Below are 25,254 nucleotides of genomic sequence, written 5' to 3' on the forward strand. Positions count from 1 at the left end.
CAGAGGTCAAGGGTCACTGAACAGCAACCAGGGGAATGTGATGACGTTTTCTAACCCAGCCCCTCCTTCCCCCACCCAATTGTTAAATTAAGGACGCAGTGTTGTCAGAGGGTCTGATGGTTGGCGAGGTTACAGGGGCGGAGAGCACTAACCTCAGCTGGCTGTAGCTGGGGATCCAAATTGCTGCCTTTTTCATATGGAGTGAGATGAGCTGGGTGTTGTGTGTGGAAAGGGGAATTGACTGGGATGTGATGCTGAATGCCAGGCATCATGTGTGAATCAAAGTTGTGCATGAATTTTTGAGGGGGAAACAAATGCGTAGAGTGAAATAGTTTCACGCTGACACAAAAGCGGATTCCAGTCAGGACTGAATGTGCTTCAAAAGATGATACAATTTCTGATGTGGCACAAACCCTCCAAATGACCTACATGTCCTATTTCTTCCCCCCCCCTCTCTCTCTCTCTCTCTCTCTCTCTTTCACTGTCTGTGCCCTTCAGTCTCATTTTCTCTCTATCACTCATCTCTGTCTCTTTCTGACTCTCATTTTTACCTGAATCTCACTTTTCTTGTTCTTTTTAGCTTAGTCTGTGACTGTGTGCGTGTGCGTGTGTGTCTTTCCTTATCTATTTTTCTCGATTTTTGTCTGTCTTTCATTTCGTGTCTGATTTTTTTTTCTTTGTTTCTTTCTATCTCTGTCTCTTTTTTTTCTCTTCCTCTCTCTCACACCCACACATTCTCTTTGACCTTCTGCTCCACTCTTCTGACTTATCAATGGCTCTGTTTTGTGGTTGGAAGCAAGTTCCAGCCAGTGACAGGACGGTGCAGAAGTCAGAACATTCTCTTCAGAATGACAGGCTGCAGAACATTCTGGAGCAGCCCACATCTTGAACTATTTCAAGGAAGTCAGAAGTAAAAGGGGAAGCCAGCGGGACAGCGCTGACGCCGACTGTAGTTGAATAGCACAACTGGTTAGGGGGGGAAAGAATACTGAAGCAGGCAGTGTGAATGGGCTCGGGAAGGATCTGGTTTCTGGATTGAAGGGCCGGAGTGAGAGCCAAGGTGTTGGGAGATATGCCAGAAATGGGGAGAGAGCTGCCTTCCACAGCAGATCAGCTGCTCCAGAAATGTCTGCTGTGTAACTGATACCTGGACCCTGCTTTTTTATTTTTTTTGTTCATTTTTTTCACGAGATGTGGGCATCACTGGCAAGGCCAGCATTTGTTGCCCATCCCTAATTGTCCTGGAGAGGCTTGCTAGGCCATTTCAGAGGGCAGTTAAGAGTCAACCACATTGCTGTGGGTCTGGAGTCACATGTAGGCCAGACCAGGTAAGGACGGCAGATTTCCTTCCCTAAAGGACATTAGCGACCCAGATGGGTTTTCATGACAGTCAGTAGTTTTATGGTCACCATTACTGAGACTAGCTTTCAATTCCAGGCATATTAATTGAATTTTAAATTCTACCAGCTGCCTTGATGGGATTTGAACCCATGCCCCAGAGCATTAGCCTGGGCCTCTGAACCACTGCCCCGACTGTCTCCCCATCTGCTGGTCTGCACTAGGGTCCATTTGAGGCACTCTTGGGGTGGGGATGGTAAAACTCATCTGTCTCGGCTTCTGACTGCTTTCTAACGGCCTGTAGCTGGAAAAGGAATGAGTTCAGGGATGAATGCAAGGATTGAGCAGGGTGATGAGGGCTCCTGTGGTCGAACAGCTCGTGAGTGCAGAGCAGAGCCCTAACCCAGTGTGAGTTAAGGCCTCCAGGAGACAGAGGAGTGGAGACAGAAACAGTAAAGAGGCAATGGGTTGAACCCGTATCCTGTTGATCCTGTTCAGCATTTCCTTTTTGGTTTTTGTTCCCCCCACCCCTCCCCAACCTCAATAAAAATGAGAGGGGGCATTTTGTCTTAAAACTTGATCCACCTGACAAAACACTGATGGGGTTGAATATTACCCGAATTAAGGACAGGGGATGAAACGTTAAATGGAAGCCCTGTACATTTTCCAAGTGAACATAAAAATCCCATGGTACAATTTTGAGGATGAGCAGGAGAGTTGTCCCTGCTGTCCTGGCCAATATTTATCCCTCAGCCAACATCATTAAAACTGGTTTTCACACTATTATCACATTGCTGTTTGTGGTTGCTTGCGATGTACAAAATTGGCTGCTGTGTTTCCTATAACAGTGGCTACACTTCAAAAGTACTTCACTGGGTATGAAGTGCTTTGGGATGTCCTGAGGCATAATTGAAAGGTGAGGTGTGTGGTGATTTCCATCATGGAATCTTGATCCTTACTTGGGCCATATTTCAGTAAGTCCTTGTGTGTTTCTGAGAACCAGCCTTAATGTAATCCTGTTTCCATCAGGAAAGAGACAGCTGGATCCTCAGGAAATGAGCTCATCTGTCTGCCTGTGCGGGAAAGCAGGAATCCAGTGTCTGGAGAAACAATATGTGTTGTGTGGACGCTGAGTGTGACGAGGTCAAAATCTCCTCTGTTGCTGTTTATAATGCAGTGGCCCCCACGGACACTCCAGCCCAGGGCAGACTGTGTCTGAGAAAGTTGAAGGCTTGTTTGGCAGAGCGCCACCTTCAGAGATTCGTGCTCTTGCTTGAAAAAGGAATGCATGTCACTGTGTAACCTGGGTTTTCTCTCTCTCTCTCTGTCTTTTTCTCTCTCCATTTTTCCTCATTCCTTTTTCTCTTTCTCTCTCCCACTCTTCCTTGCTCTCTCCCCCTCACTCTTCCTTGCTCTCTCCCCCTCACTCTTCCTTGCTCTCTCCCCCTCACCCTTCCTTGCTCTCTCCCCCTCACCCTTCCTTGCTCTCTCCCCCTCATCCTTCCTTGCTCTCTCCCCCTCATCCTTCCTTGCTCTCTCCCCCTCATCCTTCCTTGCTCTCTCCCCCTCACTCTTCCTTGCTCTCTCCCCCTCACTCTTCCTTGCTCTTTCCCCCTCATCCTTCCTTGCTCTTTCCCCCTCGCCCTTCCTTGCTCTCTCCCCCTCACCCTTCCTTGCTCTCTCCCCCTCATCCTTCCTTGCTCTCTCCCCCTCATCCTTCCTTGCTCTCTCCCCCTCACCCTTCCTTGCTCTCTCCCCCTCACTCTTCCTTGCTCTCTCCCCCTCACCCTTCCTTGCTCTCTCCCCCTCACCCTTCCTTGCTCTCTCCCCCTCACCCTTCCTTGCTCTCTCCCCCTCACTCCTTCCTTGCTCTCTCCCTCTCACTCCTCCTTGCTCTCTCCCTCTCATTCTTCCTTGCTCCCTCCCCCTCACTCTTCCTTGCTCTCTCCTCCTCACCCTTCCTTGCTCTCTCCTCCTCACCCTTCCTTGCTCTCTCCTCCTCACCCTTCCTTGCTCTCTCCCTCTCATTCTTCTTTGCTCTCTCCCTCTCACTCTTCCTTGCTCCCTCCCTCTCACTCTTCCTTGCTCCCTCCCTCTCATTCTTCCTTGCTCTCTCCCTCTCATTCTTCCTTGCTCCTGCCCTCTCATTCTTCCTTGCTCTCTCCCTCTCACTCTTCCTTGCTCTCTCCCTCTCACTCTTCCTTGCTCCCTCCCTCTCACTCTTCCTTGCTCCCTCCCTCTCACTCTTCCTTGCTCCCTCCCTCTCATTCTTCCTTGCTCTCTCCCTCTCACTCTTCCTTGCTCTCTCCCTCTCACTCTTCCTTGCTCCCTCCCTCTCACTCTTCCTTGCTCTCTCCCTCTCACTCTTCCTTGCTCCCTCCCTCTCACTCTACCTTGCTCTCTCCCTCTCATTCTTCCTTGCTCCTGCCCTCTCATTCTTCCTTGCTCTCTTCCTCTTACTCTTCCTTGCTCCCTCCCTCTCACTCTACCTTGCTCCCTCCCTCTCACTCTTCCTTGCTCCCTCCCTCTCACTCTTCCTTGCTCCCTCCCTCTCACTCTTCCTTGCTCCCTCCCTCTCACTCTTCCTTGCTCCCTCCCTCTCACTCTTCCTTGCTCCCTCCCTCTCACTCTTCCTTGCTCCCTCCCTCTCACTCTTCCTTGCTCCCTCCCTCTCACTCTTCCTTGCTCCCTCCCTCTCACTCTTCCTTGCTCCCTCCCTCTCACTCTTCCTTGCTCTCTCCCTCTCACTCTTCCTTGCTCCCTCCCTCTCACTCTTCCTTGCTCCCTCCCTCTCACTCTTCCTTGCTCCCTCCCTCTCACTCTTCCTTGCTCCCTCCCTCTCACTCTTCCTTGCTCCCTCCCTCTCACTCTTCCTTGCTCCCTCCCTCTCACTCTTCCTTGCTCCCTCCCTCTCACTCTTCCTTGCTCCCTCCCTCTCACTCTACCTTGCTCCCTCCCTCTCACTCTTCCTTGCTCCCTCCCTCTTACTCTTCCTTGCTCCCTCCCTCTCACTCTACCTTGCTCCCTCCCTCTCACTCTTCCTTGCTCCCTCCCTCTCACTCTTCCTTGCTCTCTCCCTCTCATTCTTCCTTGCTCTCTTCCTCTTACTCTTCCTTGCTCCCTCCCTCTCACTCTACCTTGCTCCCTCCCTCTCACTCTACCTTGCTCCCTCCCTCTCATTCTTCCTTGCTCCCTCCCTCTCACTCTTCCTTGCTCCCTCCCTCTCACTCTTCCTTGCTCTCTCCCTCTCACTCTTCCTTGCTCCCTCCCTCTCACTCTTCCTTGCTCTCTCCCTCTCACTCTTCCTTGCTCTCTCCCTCTCACTCTTCCTTGCTCCCTCCCTCTCACTCTTCCTTGCTCCCTCCCTCCCTCTCACCCCCTCTTTCTGCTCCCGTCAGAGGCAATGCTGCACTGAGTTGCTCTTTATTATGAGGTGATGAGAGGTGGATGAACACACTGCCTACAGCAGTCAGGGGGAGGGAACAAGTTCACCATCAGTCCCTGTAACCAACATCTCTGCTCCACAGAAGAGAAATTTGAAATGAAGACAGAAAATGCTGGCAGAATCTGCGGAGGGAGTAAAACAGAGTTAATGTTTCAGATCCACGACCTGCCACCGATCACTCTTTCCACAGATGCTGCCTGACCTGCTGAGTATTTCTAGCATTTTCTGTTTCTGTTTTCTTCTGCAGGAATAGTCAATTTAAACTGGCGGAGTGAGTTCCCCGGTCAGATATGATCGACCAGGATGTCACTCCCTTTTAAGAACAAACACGATAATTCTGGGATAGGTTGAAGGACCGAGATGGTGATGGGCAGCACCAGGATTGCCAACTGTCCAGGATCGTCCTGCTTCCGGGATTGAAAGATTAATAGCCGGAGTTTGAGAACTTGGTGAGGATACAGAGTAGATTTGTCAGAAGTGTACTGTACCAGGGAAGAGGGGCTTCAGTTACATGGAGAGACAAGAGAAGCTGGGATTGTTCTCCTCGGAGCAGAGAAGGCTGAGGCGAGATTTAATAAAGTTTTTCAAATGTTATAAAGGGGTTTTATGAAGAGTAAATAAGGAGTAATTGTACACACTAGCAGGAGAGGATTTTTGGCATGGCATTCTGAAGGGAAAACAGATTTTATTTGAAAATTCTCATCCTTACCTTCAAATCCCTCTGTCTTCTCCCCATCTCTGTAAGCTCCTCCTCCAGCCCTACAACCCCATGAAATCTCTGGATGACTGCACATCCTGATTTTTAATTGTGTCACCATTAGTGGCCATGCCTTCAGCCTCTCTAGGCCCTTAGCTTTTGAATTCTCGCCTTAAACCACTCCACATCTCCACCTCTCTCTCTCTCTCTCTCTCTTTCTCTCTCTCTCCCTCAATAAGACCTCCTCAAAGCCTATCTCACTGGTGAAGCTTTTCATTGTCTGCCCCAATATCCCCTTATGTGGTTGAGTCAAACTTTGTCTGATTCTGCTCATGTGGAAGTGCCTTGGGGCATTTTAATACACTAAATTGTGCCAGTAAAACCCATTCTTTGCCAACTCCTTTACAGGGTGGGTTGATGTATTTGCCCATAAAGGGGGCCTGCTGTCACCACTAGGCGTCTGGCGTGAAAGTGCCTTTAGTCTAATGGTATGGAAACCCTCCGGTTACACTCACACTCACTCGGAGTATAATACGCAGTGACAGACCCGGTGTGGTTGAGGTGGGATTATTGTCTCCTCCCCCATCACTTTGCGAGTGAGCTTTGGAGGCCGGCCCCTCCCTGCTCCCAGGACCCCCCTCTTGGTCCCGAGTTCTGGCCTGAGCAAGTTGGCATTCCTCACTCCCCATCGCGTCCCCTTCCTGACCAACTCACCGAAATCTTGAATTCGAAACATCAGCCGCCCCTGCCCAATACCTCCCCTCATCCAGAAAACCTCTCTCTGCAACTGGTTCAAGAGAGCGATGGGCGGCAATTCACATTTCCTCAGTGCTTTCCAACAGACTCTACTCCTCCAACATGCGTTGTTTTCAGCCATTTTAGTTCCCCCTCCATTCTTGAAGTATCCTGGCCTCCCCTAAATGGCTATTTATCAGGACTGAGTCTAGGCAGTGAAGCTATGTAATTATACCACCCGCACCCCCACCCCAAACTCCAGATCTTCCTAGGCTCGGATACTCAGGCTACTGTGAAAGCTGCTACCCCACTGAACTCAAACACGGTCAGAACCAGCCTGAAGTGTGGGCCTCAGACAGCCAAGCTCTGACTGGATCAGTGCCCAGGCTGCTCATCCGCCTACCTAGAGAGTTAATGTTTATTGGTAATTTTAATTTCTAAGAAGTACATTAGTCCCAGGTCCTTCTGCCAGTGCCGCATTGATCAGCACTTGCATCGAGGGCGTTGGCTTGGATTGCGTGTCTAATGTGAGACTTGAACCCACAAGCCCATGTGACTCTGAGCTGAGAGTGCGATCGCTGAGCCACAGCTGACAAAGAGATGTGATAACAATGCAGAGATCCCACTGCAGCACCCAATCGCCACCCCCAGCTTCCGCTGTCTGTTGTTTTTCCTTTTCTGTTGAGGCTGGTGAGATGTCAACAAACTACACTTTCCCCTCCTTCCCTAATGAAACCTGCAGCTCGTTGCTTCTCAGGAAAAAAAACCCAAAAGTTCTCAGGACATCTCAAAGCACTTTACAGCCAATTAAGTTGCTTTTTGAAGCATAATTACTCTTGTTATGTAGGAAGTGCATACAGCAAGATCCCATTAACGGCAATGCGATAATGACCAAATCATCCAGTTTTAGCGATGTTGGTAGAGGAATAAATACGGAGAACTGACCAGCTCTCTTTCAAAATAATTGTCCGGCGTCTTTTAGGTCCACCTCAGCAGGATCTCGGTTTGATGTCTCATCCGTAAGATGGCAGCTCCGACAGTGCAGCCTCCCCTCAGCCCTGCCAGTCTGGAATCTGGTCTCGATTCCCTGCCTGTCATGTGGTTGACATCGCCCTCCTCGGCCCACACCATCCCCCACCCCAGGTTGACGGGGCACACGCCAGACATGAATAAGGCACAGCTGTTTAATTCAACGGCTGTCGGGGCCTACGCCTGCTGGGAGGGCCCATCTGCCACTAGGCAGCCGACGAGGGGGATGTGTCACAAAGCTGAGCTGCAAGCGTGGCTTTGGCACCAGCTGCTGATTATTTTTTTCTTTCTGTGAAGGATGTAGGAGTTGAGAGTGGGCAGGAGAGTACTCGGCTGTATCTTGGGCCTGCAGCAGCTGCTGGCAGGATGTGGCTTTGTCTGCCCAAGTGTGAAGCTCTTTGTTGATCCCACGTAGACCTTTGCTTATTGACGCAACTGAAAATGGGAATGAAACTTAACAATCTCACCTTCCGCCCTGACCCAAACCCCCTGATACAACAGGAACAAACTTACCTCTCCTTTTTCCTATTAAGCATCTTACTTTACTAAGGACCACACAATGCTAAGCCTCTGTTGTGTGATGGAAATTACGGCGTACCCCGCATCTTTAACTCTCTGTCTGTGAGATAAGTGTCTCTCACTCTAGTGACAGGCAATTGTCGTGTTTGGTAAATTCTTTTTCTTTTGGCGTTACAGAACTTGAGTATTGCTGAAAAAAAGAGACATGTCAAGGCTTTTTGTCTTGCACTCAACAGGACACTTCACAAGAATACCAATATAAGGGGAAAACAACAATTTATACTGTACATGAAGAGAGTACTTCAACATGTCTCTTCTTTTCAGCAGTAAACTCTCTTGTACTTTCAAAATTCGGGCTGCCACTAAGAAATTGAGTTTTCTTCCCTTTTCCCCCTTGTCTTTTAATTGACAACATTCCGGACAGTTCCAGCTCTGGCTTAATTTACTGTCGCCTGACTCTGAATCAGACTGGCCATGACTGTGATCAGATTGGGAGTGTCATCTGCCTGGTTGCGAGATGCGCACTCAATCTAGAAATTTCTAAAACTTAAATGCCCAAAATCTGCTTTGAGAGTCCAATTGTCCTTTCCCCTGTTATGTTTTAAGATGCCAATGAGCATGTAAAATTTCACTTTATTGTCCACACAGAAATTCATTTTCGGGTGCATTGCTCATACTTTAAAAAAATTCCATATCAATGAATAAGAACAATAAAAGAAAATTACCCTGTCACAGAGATCTAACTTTAATTAAAGTATGTATTTAAAAACTATTCCAATGCATTTAATAAGGTTTGTGAGATTACACCAGCTGTAAAACAAAACACCAGAATTAAAGCCTTGATCCAATTTCCTGCCTGCGCACCCTGCCTCTCTCCCAAACCCTGATCCCGTCACACCCGGTGTTCCCAGCTCAGTTTGCGTTTCCCAGCCCTTCCACTAAACATTGCCAATGGTTTCTATGAGAATGGAACACAGGATGTCAGAGGTTGGAGGTCAGGGGTCTTTCGGATGTTGCTTGTTAGTTCAGGTTGGCTGGCGCAAGCTATTTAAACCAGCCAGAGAACTCGGTGGTTTACTTGTCATAAGATAACAAGTGAATGTCGATGACTGACACCCTAGTGCCTTCACTCAGCAACTGGACTCTCTGTTCCAGGGGGGCAGCTGAGCGTGTATTTAAAGTAAGTTTGTGTTTCAGTGTAAAGAGGCTGAAGCCAAAGGAGCAGTGCCTAGGTCCTTTGTGTTGCATTGGGGAGATTTAAAGAAAGAACTTGCTTTTGTACTGAACCTTTCACAACAAAGGAATAAGGAGCACATCATTTAAGACTGAGATGAGGAGGAATTTCTTCATTCTGAGGGTTGTGAAACTTTGGAATTCTCTACCCAAAAGAGCAGTGGAAGCTTAGTCATTGGGCATGTTCAAGACAGGAATCGATAGATTTCTGGATACTAATGGCATCAAGGGGTATGGGGATATTGGGGGGAAAATGGTGTGGAGATAGATGATCAGCCATGACCTGTTTGAATAGCAGAGCAATTTCGATGGGCTGAATGGCCTACTTCTGCTCCCATTTCCTATGTTTCTGTCAGGACATCCCAAAGCGCCTGGCAAAATTAAATACTTCTTGAAATGTAGTCACTGCTGTAGGATAGGAAATGCAGCAGCCAGAATTTGCGCATAGCATGATCCCAGAAGCAGCACTGTGATAATCACTGGATCCGTTTTTGTGATGTTGATGGAAGGGTAAATATTGGCCAGGATACCAGGGAGGAATCCCCTGATCTTCCCTGAATAGTGCTGCGGGATCTTTTACCCCAACCTTTGAGAGCAGACACTACCTAGGTTTAATGTCTCATCCTAAAGACGGCACCTCCAACAGTGCAGCACTCTGTCAGTACTCGATTCCTCTATCTTTGTTGGCATGTGTAGCCTCTTTAATTCGCTACCTTTAAAACTTTGTTGAGTGACAGTGCATACTGAGTGGCCTACATGGAACCTTCTGGGTTGCAGTACTGCACTGAACTTTCAGCCGGGATTATGTTCCCACATCTCTGGAGTGGAATTTGACCCACAACCTTATGACTGGCAGGCAACAAGGCTACTAGCCACATCTAAAGCTGTGCAGATGGAACGGTGAACTGTGACCGCAGTTTGGTTTCAATTCATTGCAACTTAATTAATAATTGATGGACTGCGGGCAGATGCAGCCCTTCCCCACCCCCCAGCTAATCTTTTATTATTTAATGAGGCTGTACTGCTCCATCTGCCTCTCGGTTGCGTGGGCTGCTGTTGCAATTCCTCCTTGTGAAACCTCGGAGCTGTGCTTTTAATTGCCCCCTCGTGATTGGCCTTCAGTCACTCGTACTGCCCAGCAGGGGGCACTGGGCATGGCTCAATATGGGGCTTCCTGGCCCTTCCCTCACCCAGGGGCTATCCTTGCTGGCCCTCCCCTTTCAGATGGTTGACCAGTAGAGAAGCGGATGAGGGGCAGTATTAAAGATGTCCAATGTCCACACGTGTATTAGGGGCTGAATTCTCCAACGAGGGTTCAACCTGATGGTTTACGATGCTGTCTGAACCCCTCAATGTACAAAGGCGACTACACTTCAAAAAGGCACTTCTGTGGCTATGAAGTGCTTTGAGGTCTCTTGAATTTGTGGAACGGGCAACATAAGTGGTTCTTCAACATGAATCTCGGGATGTGAGCTTCACTGGCTCAGATGGCATTCGTTGCCCATCCCTCATTTCCCATGAGAAGGAGGTGGCAAAGCCATTTTCCTGCACTGCTGCAGCCTACATGGTGTGGGCACACTCAGAGTGCTGTTAGGGAGGGAGTTCCAGGATTTTGACTCGGTGATGACAACCTCTATTCATGGAGCGCTTTTAACATAGTGAGACATCCCAAGGCGCTTCACAGGAGAGTTTTAAAACAAAAATATGCCACATAAAAACATATTAGATCAGATGACCAAAAGCTTGGTCAGAGAAGCAGGTTTGAGGGAGTGTCTTCGTGAGGTGGAGAGGTGTCGAGAGGGAATTCTAGAGCTTGGGGCCCAGGCAACTGAAGGCAGGGCCACCAACAGTAGACCGATTAAAATCGAGAAGGTGCCAGAATTAGAGGAGTACAGATATCTTTGAGCGTTGTGGGGCTGGGGGAGATTACAAAGATAGGGAGGGATGAGGCCATGGAGAGATTTGAAAACAGAGGATGAGACTCGAGGCCAATAAAGGAACATCATATATATTTCCAGGTCAGGATGGCATGTGACTTGAAGGTACTGGTGTTCCATTGTGCTTATGCCCTTGCCCTCCTGGATGGTAGAATCCACGTGTTTAGGACATGCTGTTGAAGAAGCCTTGGAAAGTTGCAGCCGTATATTTTGTAGATGGTGCACACAGTATGTCAGAGGTGAAGGGGGTGGATATTTATGGTGGTAGATGGGCTTCTGAACAAATGGAATGCTTTGTCCCGAATGGTGCGATTCCTTTCTCTTTTTTTAATTGCTTGTGATTCACTGAGAAGGTCTTGAACTTGGTACAAGTTTATCAATGTAAATCCTGTGTAGGGATTTATAGCTCACTGTAATCCCGAAGTTTGGTCTAGATCTATCCTTTCTTGCACCCATCCCACCCCTACTGCCATTTCCCAGTAGGATTTGAGACAACCGTATCCAAGTGGCAATAATCCATGTGCTAGCTCTGCCTCCTGGCCGGAGTCTGGATCCGGAGATCCACAAACCTGATTCCTCCACAGAGTTATTCCCAGCATTTCTGTTGCTTTCCTTCACTGAAAGACAAAATAAAGCTAAGGATCAGCGTGCAAGAGAGGGGGGCCGGTTAGCTCAGTTGGCCAGCGTGTGGTTCAGAGTAATGCCAACAGTGTGGGTTCAATTCCCCTTACAGCCAAGGTGGACTTGGGCCCTGCCTCCTCAACCTATTCCTGATAGTGGAAGGCCACTACCACTGACAAAAAAAAAGAACTCTAAGGAAATCGACTCAAGTTGAAACATCAGCAGAGAATGAGCCAAGAACCTGCCTGTGGACACAGCACGCGTGGAATGGAGTCAGTATGGAAGTGAATCTTGCCTAGAATTCAAAGCTACATGGTCAAAAAGCTTAAAGCAGGGATTTCAGATTGGGGATAACACCTTGTGTCCAAGCCTGCAGGCTTCTTTTGGTATCTGTTGTGAGGAAGCATGACAAAATAAAGGGAAAGCAGGAGGGAAAAGTAGACAAGAATGCATTTCTATAGAATCACTCGTGACAAAAGTTCATCCAACTGTAACAGCTGGGATTCCTTGTAAGAACGTGTGAGGTCATACACTTTGGACCTAAGGTAAAGCCGAGTATTTTCTCTCTGACAAGCTAGGAACTGCAGAGCAGCAGGGAGATATCAGCCCAAGTACAGAAATTACTTAAAAGCTAATAGTTTGCATGTGTCTCCACATGTATAGATCTACCTTGGACTTATCCTGCAGCTTGGATGATAGCTGTGAGTGGTTAAGGTCTGGAATGCACAGCCTGAGAGTGTGGTGGGGCCAGGTTCAACCGAACCATTCAAAAGAGAACTAGACTGCCAACTGAAAAGGGAAGAATGTACAGGGTTACAGGGAGAAGGCGGGAGAACAGCACTAAGCAAATGGATCATTCGGAGAGGCGGTGCAGACACGATGGGCCAAATGGCCTCCTGGGCTGTAAAAATTCTGTGAATCTCTAATGGCCAGATACAATAGATATTTAAAAGGTGAATGGCACGTTAGCATCCCTTGAAGGCTGGAATACAGAAGAGGGGAAGTGATGTTACAGATGTACAGGGCCCAGGTTAGATCGTGTTTGGAGTATGCCTTTGGCTCTGGGCACTGCACCTTAATTTCATATTGACCTTGGAGAGAGTGCAGAGCAGATTTACCAGAATGTGTTTCTCTTTGGCCAAAAGAGTTAAGTTATGAGCACAGGTTGCATGGGTTAGGCTTGTATTCCCTTTAATCTTTTATTACTTAAAGGGTGATGTAATTGATGTGTTTAAGGTGATTAAAAGATTTGATCCTCAGATAGAAACTATTTCCTGTGGTGTAGGGGTCTAGAACAAGGGAGCGTAACCTTAAAATGTGTTCAGGGGTGATGTCAGGAAGCAGGATTTACAGTAAATGAATGGACTTGGCTGGTTCTACAATCCTCAATTCGACTTCTTTTTATCCTCCCACACAAAGGTTGGTGGAAATCTGGAACCTTTTCCCCTGAAAATTTTTTAAGTCTGTGTGTCAATTGAAAATGTTGAGATCAGGTCTGAGAGGTTTTTATTAGGTAAGGGGGTTAAGGACTAAGCCGGGCAGGTGGAGTTAAGGCACCGATCAGCCTTGATCTGATTGAATTTTGGAACAGATACGAGGAGCTGAATGGCCTCCTCCTGTCTCCTGTCCCTATGTTTCTAACGGCTCTTGAGAATGAAGCAGAGCTGATTCAGAAAACAAACCATCCATCGCAGCAAAGACTCTCAAACAGAGGTAGCGAGAGAGAAGATGCTTGCATTTAGTTAGCGCCTCTTGTATTGTTGGGACATCGCGAACAGCGAACTAATTGCTTTGAAGTGTAGTCACTGTTGTTTTCTTAGGAAAGTACAGCAACTCACCTGGCACAGGAAGAAAACTGCACGAAGGATTAGGGCCTGGTCTGCTTGCTCGAGCATTTTGAGTCACAGAGCAAGCTGTGAGTGTCCGCGGGGGCCTTTCCCTTCACACTGACCTTCGAGTCTCCTGAATTTAGTCAGATGCCAATCTCTGCTGCTCTCTGATCTGTGCAGAGAGAATGTGGGATTCGTAATCCAGTCTGTAGCTGGTCGCTGGGTGGATCTCTTTAGTCTGTGCCTCCATGGCCTCATTGCTTCTGATCTCTGATACCTCCTCCAGCCTAAAACCATCCCAGATCTCTGCACTCCTCCAATTCTTGCCTCTTGTGATGCCTGATTTTCACAGCAGCCGTGCCTTCAGCTGCCCTGAAGCAATGCAATTTCCTCCCTAAACTCCTCCAATCACCCCCTCCCCAACACCCCCCACCCACCAACCTCCGCCAACCCCACCTTTTAAGACAATGGTCCTTAAACCCTAGCCTTCTGACCGAGCTGTGGGCCATGTTGTTAGGTCTCCTTTGTGGCTTGGTGTCAAATTTTGTCTAAATACTGTGGAGCACCTTGAGACAGTTTTATTGGGTTCAAGGTGCTATATAAATGCAATTTGCTGTAGCTGCTGTCATGTAAGTTCCCACGACCAGGCAGGCTGGACTAAGTCTCTGCTTCTCCTCCTCAGGTGACAGTTTCTTTCCTTTGTTAAGGACGTGATGCCATCTCTAAGTCTTGGGAAAGGGGATGGGGAGCTGAGCTTTTTACCTTCCAGTGAGTTTTTTCAGGGTGAATTCTGGCTCCCAGGGGTGTGGCTCCAGGGGGATAGTGTCTACTTTCCTCACAGCTCCTGCTCACAGAAAGCTTCTCCTTTTATAGTTTGTGGGAAACATTGTGTGTCTCACTTACCTGCAGCTGGGACCTTTGATTATTGGAGTCACTGTGTTTTTTTGTTTATTTCACTGGGAAAGAAAGAATTTGGGTTAAATAGTGTAAGTGATCTCACTCTCTGCAGTCAGTACAAAGGGCTGCTTATCGTTCCATGGTACAGTAATCGAGCCATCCCAATATAGCAAGACAAAGTCTTTTGTGTAATCCTCAGATAATTCCCTCGGGAGTTGGCAAGTCACAAAATTAATAAAACTGCAGTTATACTTTTGCTAAATTGTCATTCAGCTTATATGGCAGTGCCTTGCTTTTCTGGTCTGTGTCTCTGCCTGTCTGTCTTGCGTTCCCTCTGTGACATATTCGTGCGTGTGTACGTCTTGTGCTCTTTCTGTGTGTATCTTGTGCTCTTTCTGTGCTCTGTGTGTGTGTGTGTGTGTGTGTGTGTATATGTGTGTCTTATGCTCTTTTTGCGCTCTGTGTGTGTGTGTGTGTGTGTGTGTGTGTGTGTCTTGTGCTCTTTGTGTCTCGTGCTCTTTCTGTGCCCGGTCTATCTCTATCTGTGTCCTTTTTCTCCGTGCATATATATCTGTCTTGCAGTCTCCCAGTTTTCTTTCTTTCTCTTTCCAACTCTCTTACATTCTTTCTCCCCACTCAGTCTTTCTTTCTCTCTCTGCCTTGCCCCCCCCGCCCCGCCCCCACCCCCACCCCCCACTCTTCCCATGTCTCAGGTAAAGTGAGGGTGAACTCCTTCATAAGCTGACTGTGTACTGTGCAGTGCTATTGTTTGTCTGATCTGATTGCTCTCTCTAACAATGGGCATTCCACTGAGGGCAGTGTCATGTTCTGGACAGGAATGTGGCAGCTGTCCAGCTGACACTTATCAGTGCTATTGTTAACTCTTTTGGCACTGAGTTTGTTTGTCATTGAAAAGAAAGAAAGTGTTTATACTGCATTTTACAGGAAACAGGCCATCCAAACCATGTTATGGTTGTTGTAATGTACGGGAATACACAGTATAGTGACTACTGCTGATTAGTATTTCAGAGGTCAGGGCTTATGATTGCGAGACGGGAGTTCAAGGTTCACCATGGCAGCTATGAAGTTTAACTTCTGTTAATTAACTAGAAAGCTAGTCTCAGTACAGGTGACAGTGAAACTACAGACCTGTAGTAAAAACCTACCTGGCCCCTACCTTGTCCTTATCCAGTCTGGCCCACACCAATGTGGTTGACTCCTAACCTGTGAAATAGCCTAGCTAAACTCTGTTGTGTTAAGCCACCAAAAAAAACTGTAATAATAAAACCAGACGGACAAGCCGGCATTGACCTAGGCACTGGATGAAACAAAGGCGCGTGCTGTCCAGTCAACCCTGCAAAGTCCACCTCACTAGCATTTGGGACCACGGTCATACTCCCAGAATCATAACTTTCAGCCAACCTCCCAGACTCTTCCCACTCACAGCAACCCACCAGAGGTGGCGGCACAGTGGTATAAGGCCCTCAACATTGACTCTGGACCCCATGAAATCTCGTTGCATCTGGCCAGACATGGGCGAGGAAACCTCCTGCTGATTACCACGTACTGCCTTCCCTCAGCTGATGAATCAGCTCTCCTCCATGTTGAACACCACTTGGAAGAAGCGCTGAGGTTAGCAAGGATGCACGGTTGACTCCGGGTGGGGGACTTCAATGCCTATCGCCCAGATTGGCTCAGTGACACCATTATTGGTCGAGTCCTGAAGGACATATCTCCCAGACTGGGCCTGCAGCAGGTAGTGAGAGAACCAACAAGAGGGAGAAATCTACTCGACCTCGTCCTCACCAATCTACCTGTCACATACGCACCTCTTTGTGACAGTATCGGTAGGAGTGACCACTGAGCAGTCCTTGTGGAGACAAAACCCTGCTTTCACACTGAAGCCACCCGCCCTCGTGTTGTATAGCATGACCAACTTACTAAGTATAATAGATTCAGAGTAAATCTAGCAGTTCAAAAGTGGGCACCCATGAGATGCCGTGGGCCGTCAGGATTGGCAGAATTGTATTTGACCACAATCTGTAACCTCATGGTCTAGCATATCCCACACTTTACTGTTACCATCAAGCCAAAATCAACCCTGGTTCAAAGGACGGTGCAGGAGAACAAGCCAGGAGCAGCACCAAGCATGCCTAAAAATAAGTTTGTGACCTGATAAAAGCTACAACACTTGCATGCCAAACTGCAGACGCAGCATGTGATAGACAGAGCTAAGCAATCCCACAACCAATGGATCAAATCAAAGCTCTGAAGTTCTGTCAATGCAATCATGAATGGTTGTGGATAATTAAATAACTCACTGGAGGAGGAAGCTCCCCAAATATCCCACCCTCAGTGATGGTGGAGCCCAGCACATCAGTACAAAAGACAAGGCTGAAGCATTTGCAACTACCTTCAGCCAGAAGTGCCAAGTGGACGATCCATTATGACCTCTTCCTGAGTTCCCCACTTAAATAATTGCCAGTCCTCAACCAAACTGATTCACCCCATGTGAGCACATTGGAAACAGGAAAAACTCTGGACCCCATCACCATTCTGGTTGTAGTGCGAAGACTTGTACTCCAGACCTAGCTGCACCTCCAGCCAAACTGTTCCAGATTTCTTTTATCCATTCATGGGGTATGGGTGACGCTGGCTGGGCCAGCATTTATTGCCCATCCCTAATTGCCCTTGAGAAGGTGGTGGTGAGCTGCCTTCTTGAACCGCTGCGGTCTATATGGTGTAGATACACCCACAGTGCTGTTAGGAAGGGAGTTCAGGATTTTGACCCAGTGACAGTGAAGGAACAGTGATATATTTCCAAGTCAGGATGGTGTGTGACTTGGAGGGGATCTTGCAGGTAGTGGTGTTCCAACTCCGACAGCTACCTAATAAAGTGGAAAATTCCCAGGTATGATCCTCTTCACAAAAACCAGGGTAAGTACAATTCAGCCAATGACCACCCCTTCAGTCTACGCTCATCCATCAACAAAGTGGTGGAAGACGTTGGGCAGAATTGTCCCAGATTTGTACTGAGTGCGGTAGCGGAAAAAAAGAATGCGTTTTACCTGCCAGTCGCAATGGCGGCTTTTCACGCTGTATTGTCCCAACCCCACCTCATTAATCATGCATTCCCGGGAAACATGCCATTTTGCTGGTGGGCGGGCTCTGATTCAGCTGCCACGCCGTCAACTCACTGCTTCCTCACGCTGGGTGCACATAAAATGCAGATGCACGCACACCTCTCGGCACTTCCAGCCCAGGTCTGCTGCACAGAAGACATGGCCCCGAAAGGTAAGAAGACTGCAGCCCCCCGATTCAGTGACCTATCCCTGAGACGCCTTCTGGACACTATTGGAGCCCGCCACGATGTCCTCTTCCCCACTCTGGCTGCAGGAGGTCCAGCAGTCTCACCACGCCGGCTTGGGACACAGTGAAAGTGGTGGCCGGTGCCAATGCTGCACAGAAGAGGTTGGCCATCCAATACAGAAAATAGATGAATGACCTCACCTGTGCCACCAGGTTAAGGCAACCACCTCATCACTGTAAACTCACACACTCACAAGGCATTCACTGGCATCCCACTCTGTGCCAGCTCTAGGAACATCACCACTCTCTCTCTCACACACACCCTCACATCCCCATCTGGCTTCATTTCCTCTGGAGACTGCCCCCTCAGTCCTCATCATCTTGAGACCACTTGCACAGATCAACGTGTGTGCTCACACACACCCTGGGATACCCCCCCTCCCCAATACAGCCCTCGTCCTGCAGCCTCTTCCCTGGCCTGCGGCTACTTTATCCCCCTTCCCCAAGTAAGCCCTAGCCCTGCAGCCATTGAAAATCCACACCCCCGCCCCCATTACAGCTGGTCTGGTAGATAGAGACCTGCCCGTGAGCCCCCCTAAAAGTGATGTAGTGCTGCCTGAAGCAAGGTAGGCAAACAAACCGCGAAGTCCTGAGCAAAGTGCAGCCCGCCAGGAGCACACCATTCATAAACAGTTGGGAAGCACGTCAGCGTGATGTGCCTGGATGATCCAGCGTGGGGGGGATGATTCCGGCGAGCTGGGCTTATAATGATAAGCAGATTTATTACAATAAAGTTCCTGATGTAGCGGTGACGGGAAACGTAGCCCACCATTGACAGGCAGAGCGGACAATTGCAGACTGGTTTCACAATGGCGTGAAATCGATTTTTTTGCCTTCCGCTCACACTCGCCATGACGTCCGACGCCAGCGGGTATGGAAAGTGCCAGCTGCTGACAGCGCTATCAAGCAGCACTAACTCACTAATAGTCTGCCTACTGATGCTCAGTTTTGATTTTGTGAGGATCACTCATCTCCAGACCTCATAACAGCCCTGATCCAAAAGTGGCCAAAGAGAGCTGAATTCCAGAGGTGAGAATGACTGACTGTCCTTGATGTCAAGAAGCCCTGGCTATAATTGCCCCTTGATGTTCAATGGCATTACCATCACTGAATCCCCCACTATCAACATCCTGGGGGTTACCATTGACCAGGAACTGAAATGGACTAGCCATATAAATACTGGGGCTACAAGAGCAGGTCAGAGGCTAGGAATCGTGCCACGAGTAACTCACCTCCTGACTGCCCACAGCCTGTCCACCATCTACAAGGCACAAGTCAGGAGTGTGATGGAATACTCTCCACTTGCCTGGATAAGTGCAGCTCCCACAGCACTCAAGAAGCTGGACACTGTCCAGGACAAAGCAGTCTGCTTGATTGGCACCACATCCACAAACATTCACTCCCTCCACCACCGATGCACAGTGGCAGCAGTGTGTACCATCTACAAGATGCACTGCAGGATTCACCAAGGCTCCTTAGACAGCACCTTCCAAACCCATGACCATTGCCATCTAGAAGGACGAGGGCAGCAGATAGATGGGAACACCACCACCTGGAAGTTCCCCTCCAAGTCACTCACCATCCTGACTTGGAAATTTATCACTGTTCCTTCACTGTCACTGGGGCAAAATCCTGGAACTCCCTTCCTAACAGCGCTGGGGGTGTACCTACACCACATGGACTGCAGCAGTTCCAGAAGGCAGCTCACCACCACCTTCTCAAGGGCAACTAGGGATGGGCAATAAATGCTGGCCTAGCCAGCGACGCCCACATCCCGTGAATGAATTTTTTAAAAAAAAGTCAATGGGAATCAGGAGGAGAACTTCTTCACTGGTTCGAATCATACCTAGTAGAAGGAAGAGAGTTGTGATTTTTTGGGAGGTCAGTCAGCTCAGATCCAGGACATCACTGCAGGAGTTCCTCAGGATAGGTTCAACCATCTTCAGCTGCTTCACCAATGACATTCCATCCATCATAAGGTCAGAAATGGGGATGTTCGCTGATGATTGCACAATGTTCAGTACCATTGTTGCGACTCCTCAGATACTGAAGCAGTCTATCTCATATGCAGCAAGACCTGGACAATATCCAGGCTTAGGCTGCCAAGTGGCAAGAAACATTTGTGTCAAACAAGAGCCAGGCAATGACCATCTCTAGCAAGAAAATCAAACCATTTCCTCTCAATGTTCAACAGCATTACCATCGCTGAATCTCTCATCATTAACATTCTGGGGTCACCATTGGACAGATGCTTAGCTGGCCTACCCACATAAATACAGTGGCTGCAAGAGTAGGTCAGAGACTGGGAATTCTGCAGAGACTCCTGACTCCTCAAAGCCTGTCCACCACCTACAAGGCACAAGTCAGGAGTGTGATGGAATATTTTCCACTTGCCTGGATGAGTGAAGCTCTAACAACACTCAAGAAGCTCAACACCATCCAGGACAAAGGAACTCACTTGACTGGCACCCTATACACCACCTTACACATTCACTTCCTCCACTACTGACACACAGTAGCAGCAGTGTGTACCATATACAAGATGCACTACAGCAACTCGCCGAGGCTCTTTCAACAGCACTTTTGCAACCCCACAACCTCTCCTACCTAGGAGGACAAGGGCAGCAGACACATGAGAACTGAAAGTTCCTCTCCAAGCCACACACCATCCTGACTTGAAACTATGTCACCATTGCTTTACTGTCACTGGGTCAAAATCCTAGAATTCCCTTCCCACCAACACAATGGGTGTAGCTATGCTACGTGGACTCTGTAGTTCAAGAGGACAGCCTTCCCAAGGGTCATTAGAATTGGGCAATAAATGTTGGCCTTACCAGCGATGTCTGTATACCATGAATAAATATGGGCAAAGCAAGGTCCCACAGATGATAATGACCAAATATCTCCCTTACATTTCTTGGATCTACCATTTCCTAGGTTCACTGATTTACTTTTATGCTCATTTGAAAGGGCAGGCAGGGCCTTGGGTTAATGTCCCATCTGAAAGCTAGCACGTCTGACAGTGCAGCTCTCCTTCAGTGCTGCAGAGGGTGCTTTGGCCTCGGTTTTGTGCTCTGGAAAGGGACTTGAATTCATGACTCAGAGGCAGGTAGCTACCCACTGAGCCACTGCTGACTGTAGTCACTTGACTATTGGCCGTCTATGATACTAATGGGATGTGCGCATGGGGAGAGGTTTAACATGAATCCACAGAGCAAGGGCCTTCAGCAGGGGGAAGCAGGGAGGAAAGGAAACTCAAAAGTATTGTCCGCACTGAAGGTGTTTCTGCCTCCGCTGAAGCCACAATGAACACAGTGATACTGCCCCCACTTTCCATTTTAGCTGAGTGGAATGAAGGATGTGCATATGTGTGTGTGTCCACGGATCGAATCCCCAAGAGGATTTGGAGACTGGATGAGGAATTTAGACAGCTTTGTGATGGTATGTGTCCACAAATGGTGCCTGCTCATCTGTGGAGCTGTTTCTGCTGGGATTAAACGCGGTCATTGAATCTGACGGGACAGAGGAGGCCATTCAGCCCATCATGCCTGTGCCAGCCCCGAGTTGCCCAATTAATTCCACTGCTCTACGCTTTCCCAATTGCTTTGCAGGTTTTCTCTTTTTCAAGTATACATCCAATTTTCTTCTGACAGTTACTGGTGGATCTGCCTTTTAGGCAGAATAGAGTAAGATGTTAATCCCTGGGTTCATGTCATGCTACTGAAGCCGACAGTGTGAGGGAACTGGATTAACATCAGTAGAGATACAGTCAGAGAGTGCGGCTGTGTGTGTTGCCCTGACCATTCCCACTAGGGCAGCATTAATTGTGGTATCGCTGAATTACAGACATTGTTATTTAACGTCAGTGGCCTGTGGCTAAAGTGTGGATTTTTCTTTCGCAACGGAACCCAGTGGATTCACAACCTGTCCTAATAATACGTAACAACAGAATGAGCCTCCTGGCCGTTGCTATGAAGACTGTGTTTTGCTGGTACACCCTGCAGTAAGATGGAACTAGCATTCAGATTGCGCTTTTCATGACTCTGAAAAGCACTTTGCGGCCAGTGAAGATACGTATTGAAGATATAACTAAGGAGGCATAGGAGCCAATTTGCACACAGCAAGCTCCCACAAACAGCAATGAGATGCTGACCAAATAATCTGTTTGTGATGTTGGTCGAGGGATAAATATTGGCCAGGATGCTGTGGAGAACACCTTGGCTGTTCTTTGGAGTTGTGCCATGGTATCTTTTACATCTGCCTGAGAGAGCAGACAGGGCCTTGGGTTAACATCTGATCTGACAAATTGCCCCTCTGACAGTGCAGCACTCCCTCAGTACTGCACTGGGAGTCTAGATTACCTGTTCCAGATTCTGGTGCGGGGCTTGAACTCACAAACTTCTTACACCAAAGTGAGAAGGCTGCCCACTAGGCCACAGGCCGGGATTTTCTGGTCCTGCCAGCGGCGGGCATCATCATGGGTGGGACTGGAAAATTCTGCCCACAGTACAAAAGTGAGGGACTGGGGTGGTGGATTTGGTCCTGTTGTAGTCTGAGGAAGGTCTGATCTGGCCAGGGGGTGGTGAAATCAGAGGTCTTCTTTTGTCATCCACGTTTTCCCTTCTTCTGTCTCACCCAAAGATAGGGACTCATTCTGAGGTACTGACGGGCCATGCCAACCATGTGGCACTTCACCCAGTTCACATTATTCATTTATAAACTTAGATGGTGATTGGCAGATTGTGTGCTAGTGCCCTTGCCCACCACTGTATGGTGAGGAGGCGGGGGGGAGAATGGGCTGTGGGTTTACTGGTTGGCAATCAGGAAGTGGGAAACTTTGGCAGATCTCCCTTCATGCCCAGAGTCCCCTGGAAGCATTTCATCCCCATAGCCCTCACAACCAATCGACTGGTCAGTTGGGTCCATTCTGGTTTACGGCACCAGATCGGGGGAGGGCGCTGGCCAGCCCCTGATGGTTTTGAGGTCCTGGCCTCAATTTAAAATCTTGCAGGTAATCTGCAGAGAGCCAAACAGGCCTCCTGATGTCTTCAGATCAGAGGCCTTCAGGTTTCCCAGGGCAGCTTCTAGCAGAGTAAGGCACCCGGGGAGATGGCGATCACAGAGGGTTGGTGTCACCAGGTTGGCAGCTGTCCAAATTATTTACTCCTGCTCCTCCTGGGGCCTGTAAAAATAATGCAAAACGTATCTTTGAGGAGCCTCTTTACTTCCGTCGCCCGTGGAAATGGTCAGAGTGAGCATGGTGCAAACTCCAATCTGAATGGGTCTCAATGGCAACTGGGGTCCTAATTGAGTTACAGGACCCCAATTCTCATATTGAAAGGGACCTATCTCCTGAAGCAGGAAGGCGCTTTTCAGATCTGGCAATAGGCCCCTTTCAAAATGGCACTGGCTACATTGACAGTGTTAATGTAACTTTGTAACTTCCTGCTCCCGTGTACGTAACTTAATGTCCCTGCTAACATAATTGACCAATCACCTAGGCCAGAGCTTCACAGAGGGTCTGCAACATGGCCGGTCCAAGAGCACTTGTCTTTTCTTTAGTCAGCCATGTTGTCATCAAGACCAGGGTATGTTAGCCCTGGGGTATTGGAACACTTTCCATTTCAGACGCGCAGTGTCAGCATCCACCACTCCCAGATAACTGGGGCAGATCCATGGACTGCTCTGTCCCAACAATGTGGTCAACATGCTAAAGCTTCAGTGGAGTGAGCCCATCCCAAGCTTATCTTCTGCTGGACCATGTGAGCCAGCTGGCTGAAAGAATTTCAATTCATCGTTCAGGGCTGAACTCCTGAGGTGAAAGTTCACCATCTAACCCACTGTACCATCTGGTTCCTACACCCGTGACCTCCCATCAGCAACAACTTGCATTTATAGTGTGTCATTAACGTAGCTGAAATGTTGCAGAGCAATTTCATGTAAAAAGGAGGATAATAAAAATTGGCTGCCAAAGAAGGAATTAGAACATGTGACCAAAGGCTTGGTCAAAGAGATGGGTTTTATGTTGTAACCTAAAGGAGGAGAGAGAAGCAGAGAGAAAGAGAGGTTTAAAATTTCAGAACTTAGGGCCTAGGCAGCAGAAGGCATGGTTGTCAATGGCGGAGTGACTAAAATCAGGGTCACACAAGGCCACAATTGGAGGAGCACAGTGATCTTGGAGGATTGCAGGGGTGGAGGAGGTTATGAAGATAGGGAGGGGTAAGCCATTAAGGACATTGAAAAACAAAGATGAGAATTTGAAAATCAAGGCGTGGCCAGGCCAGGAATCAGTGCACAGGTGTTTTGGGTGAATGGGACTTGGTGCGGGTTAAGCTATGGGTATCAGGGATGTCAGAGCAGCTCTGACCCTCGTGTTTGGATAAAGAGTGGTTCGTAACTCCACCATTTCCTATGTTCACTAATTACTGTCCACTTTTATTCTCAACAGTCTGCCACCAGCCATTGCAACCGGAAAATGGCGGCTTTGCATGCCACCCCTCACCATGTACCAGCTTTGTACCCAGCACAGTCATCGAGTATTTCTGTGACGAGGGCTACACACTGAAGGGAGACTACAAGTACCTGACCTGCGAGAATGGAGAATGGTACCCTGCAATGGAGGTCAGCTGCAGGCTGAACCCAGGTCAGTGCTAGGGTCACTTGCGCCTTTCACAGCCTTGAGATTCCCAAAGTGATTTACAGCTAAAGAAATCCTTTTAGAAATTGTGATGCAGGAAGTGAGGCAGCCAATTTGTGAACATCAAGCTCTCACAAACATAAATGAAACAACGATCATCAAGGCATAGGGGAGAATTCCCCTAACCTGCTTTTGAATAACATTCTGCCATGGGATCTTTTACGCCTACCTTAGAGGGCATACAGGGCCTCTGTTTAAGGTCTCATCCAAAAAATGGCACCTCCGACATTGCAGCACTCCCTTAGTACCACAGTGAGAGTATTAGGTTGGACTATGTGTCCAAACCCCCAGAATTGGACTTGAACCCCGGGTGGGGGTAGTGTTGTTGTTGGGAATTTGGATTTTTGTTTTCCTTATTCGTTCTTAGGATACAGGTGTCGCTGGACAAGCTGACATTTACTGCCCATCCCTAGCTGCACTTGTCCAATGGACTTCAGGGGATAGTCATTTTGGTGTGGGACTGCAATCACATTAGGGCAGAGTGGGACAGTCGTTAGTGTGTTTCATGAAATTGCTTCATTTGCATGTTAAACTTACCACAAAGTTATGCCTAGTAATTAATAGCGCAAATACCATTCTAAATGTGTGATAATTGTTAATGACAGCCAATCAGCCTCTCTGGCCCAGAAAGTGAATAATTAAAAGTGTGAAGTCTCATTTCTTTGGGTTGTGAAGGCCCTCTCTAAGGGGCTGGTTAGCTCAGTTGATTAGCTGGCTAGTATGTGGTTTAGAATAACTCCAAAAGCACAGGTTTGATTCCTGTTCTAGCTGAGGTAGACTTGGGACCTACCTCCTCGCCCTGTCCCTAAGTGTGGAAGACAATGGCAATCCACCACTGACAAAAATTGCCAATAAAACAGCTCAGGCTGGAACATCAGCAGACAATGAGCCAAGGACCTGCCTTTGGC

At 48.3% G+C, this 25,254-nt stretch overlaps 1 protein-coding gene across 1 annotated transcript in view; it reads left to right on the forward strand.

The window, feature by feature from the left end:
* Positions 1 to 25,254, forward strand: part of LOC144693314 (sushi domain-containing protein 6-like) — a 54,395-nt gene that overhangs the window by 21,003 nt on the left and 8,138 nt on the right. Inside the window, exon 3 of the mRNA XM_078563105.1 lies at positions 24,098 to 24,292. Coding sequence (XP_078419231.1) covers positions 24,098 to 24,292 — 195 coding nt within the window. The remainder of the gene's footprint in view (positions 1 to 24,097; positions 24,293 to 25,254) is intronic.

The sequence above is a fragment of the Cetorhinus maximus genome, chromosome 18 (genome assembly GCF_964194155.1).
Source record: "Cetorhinus maximus chromosome 18, sCetMax3.hap1.1, whole genome shotgun sequence".
NCBI lineage: Eukaryota > Metazoa > Chordata > Chondrichthyes > Lamniformes > Cetorhinidae > Cetorhinus > Cetorhinus maximus.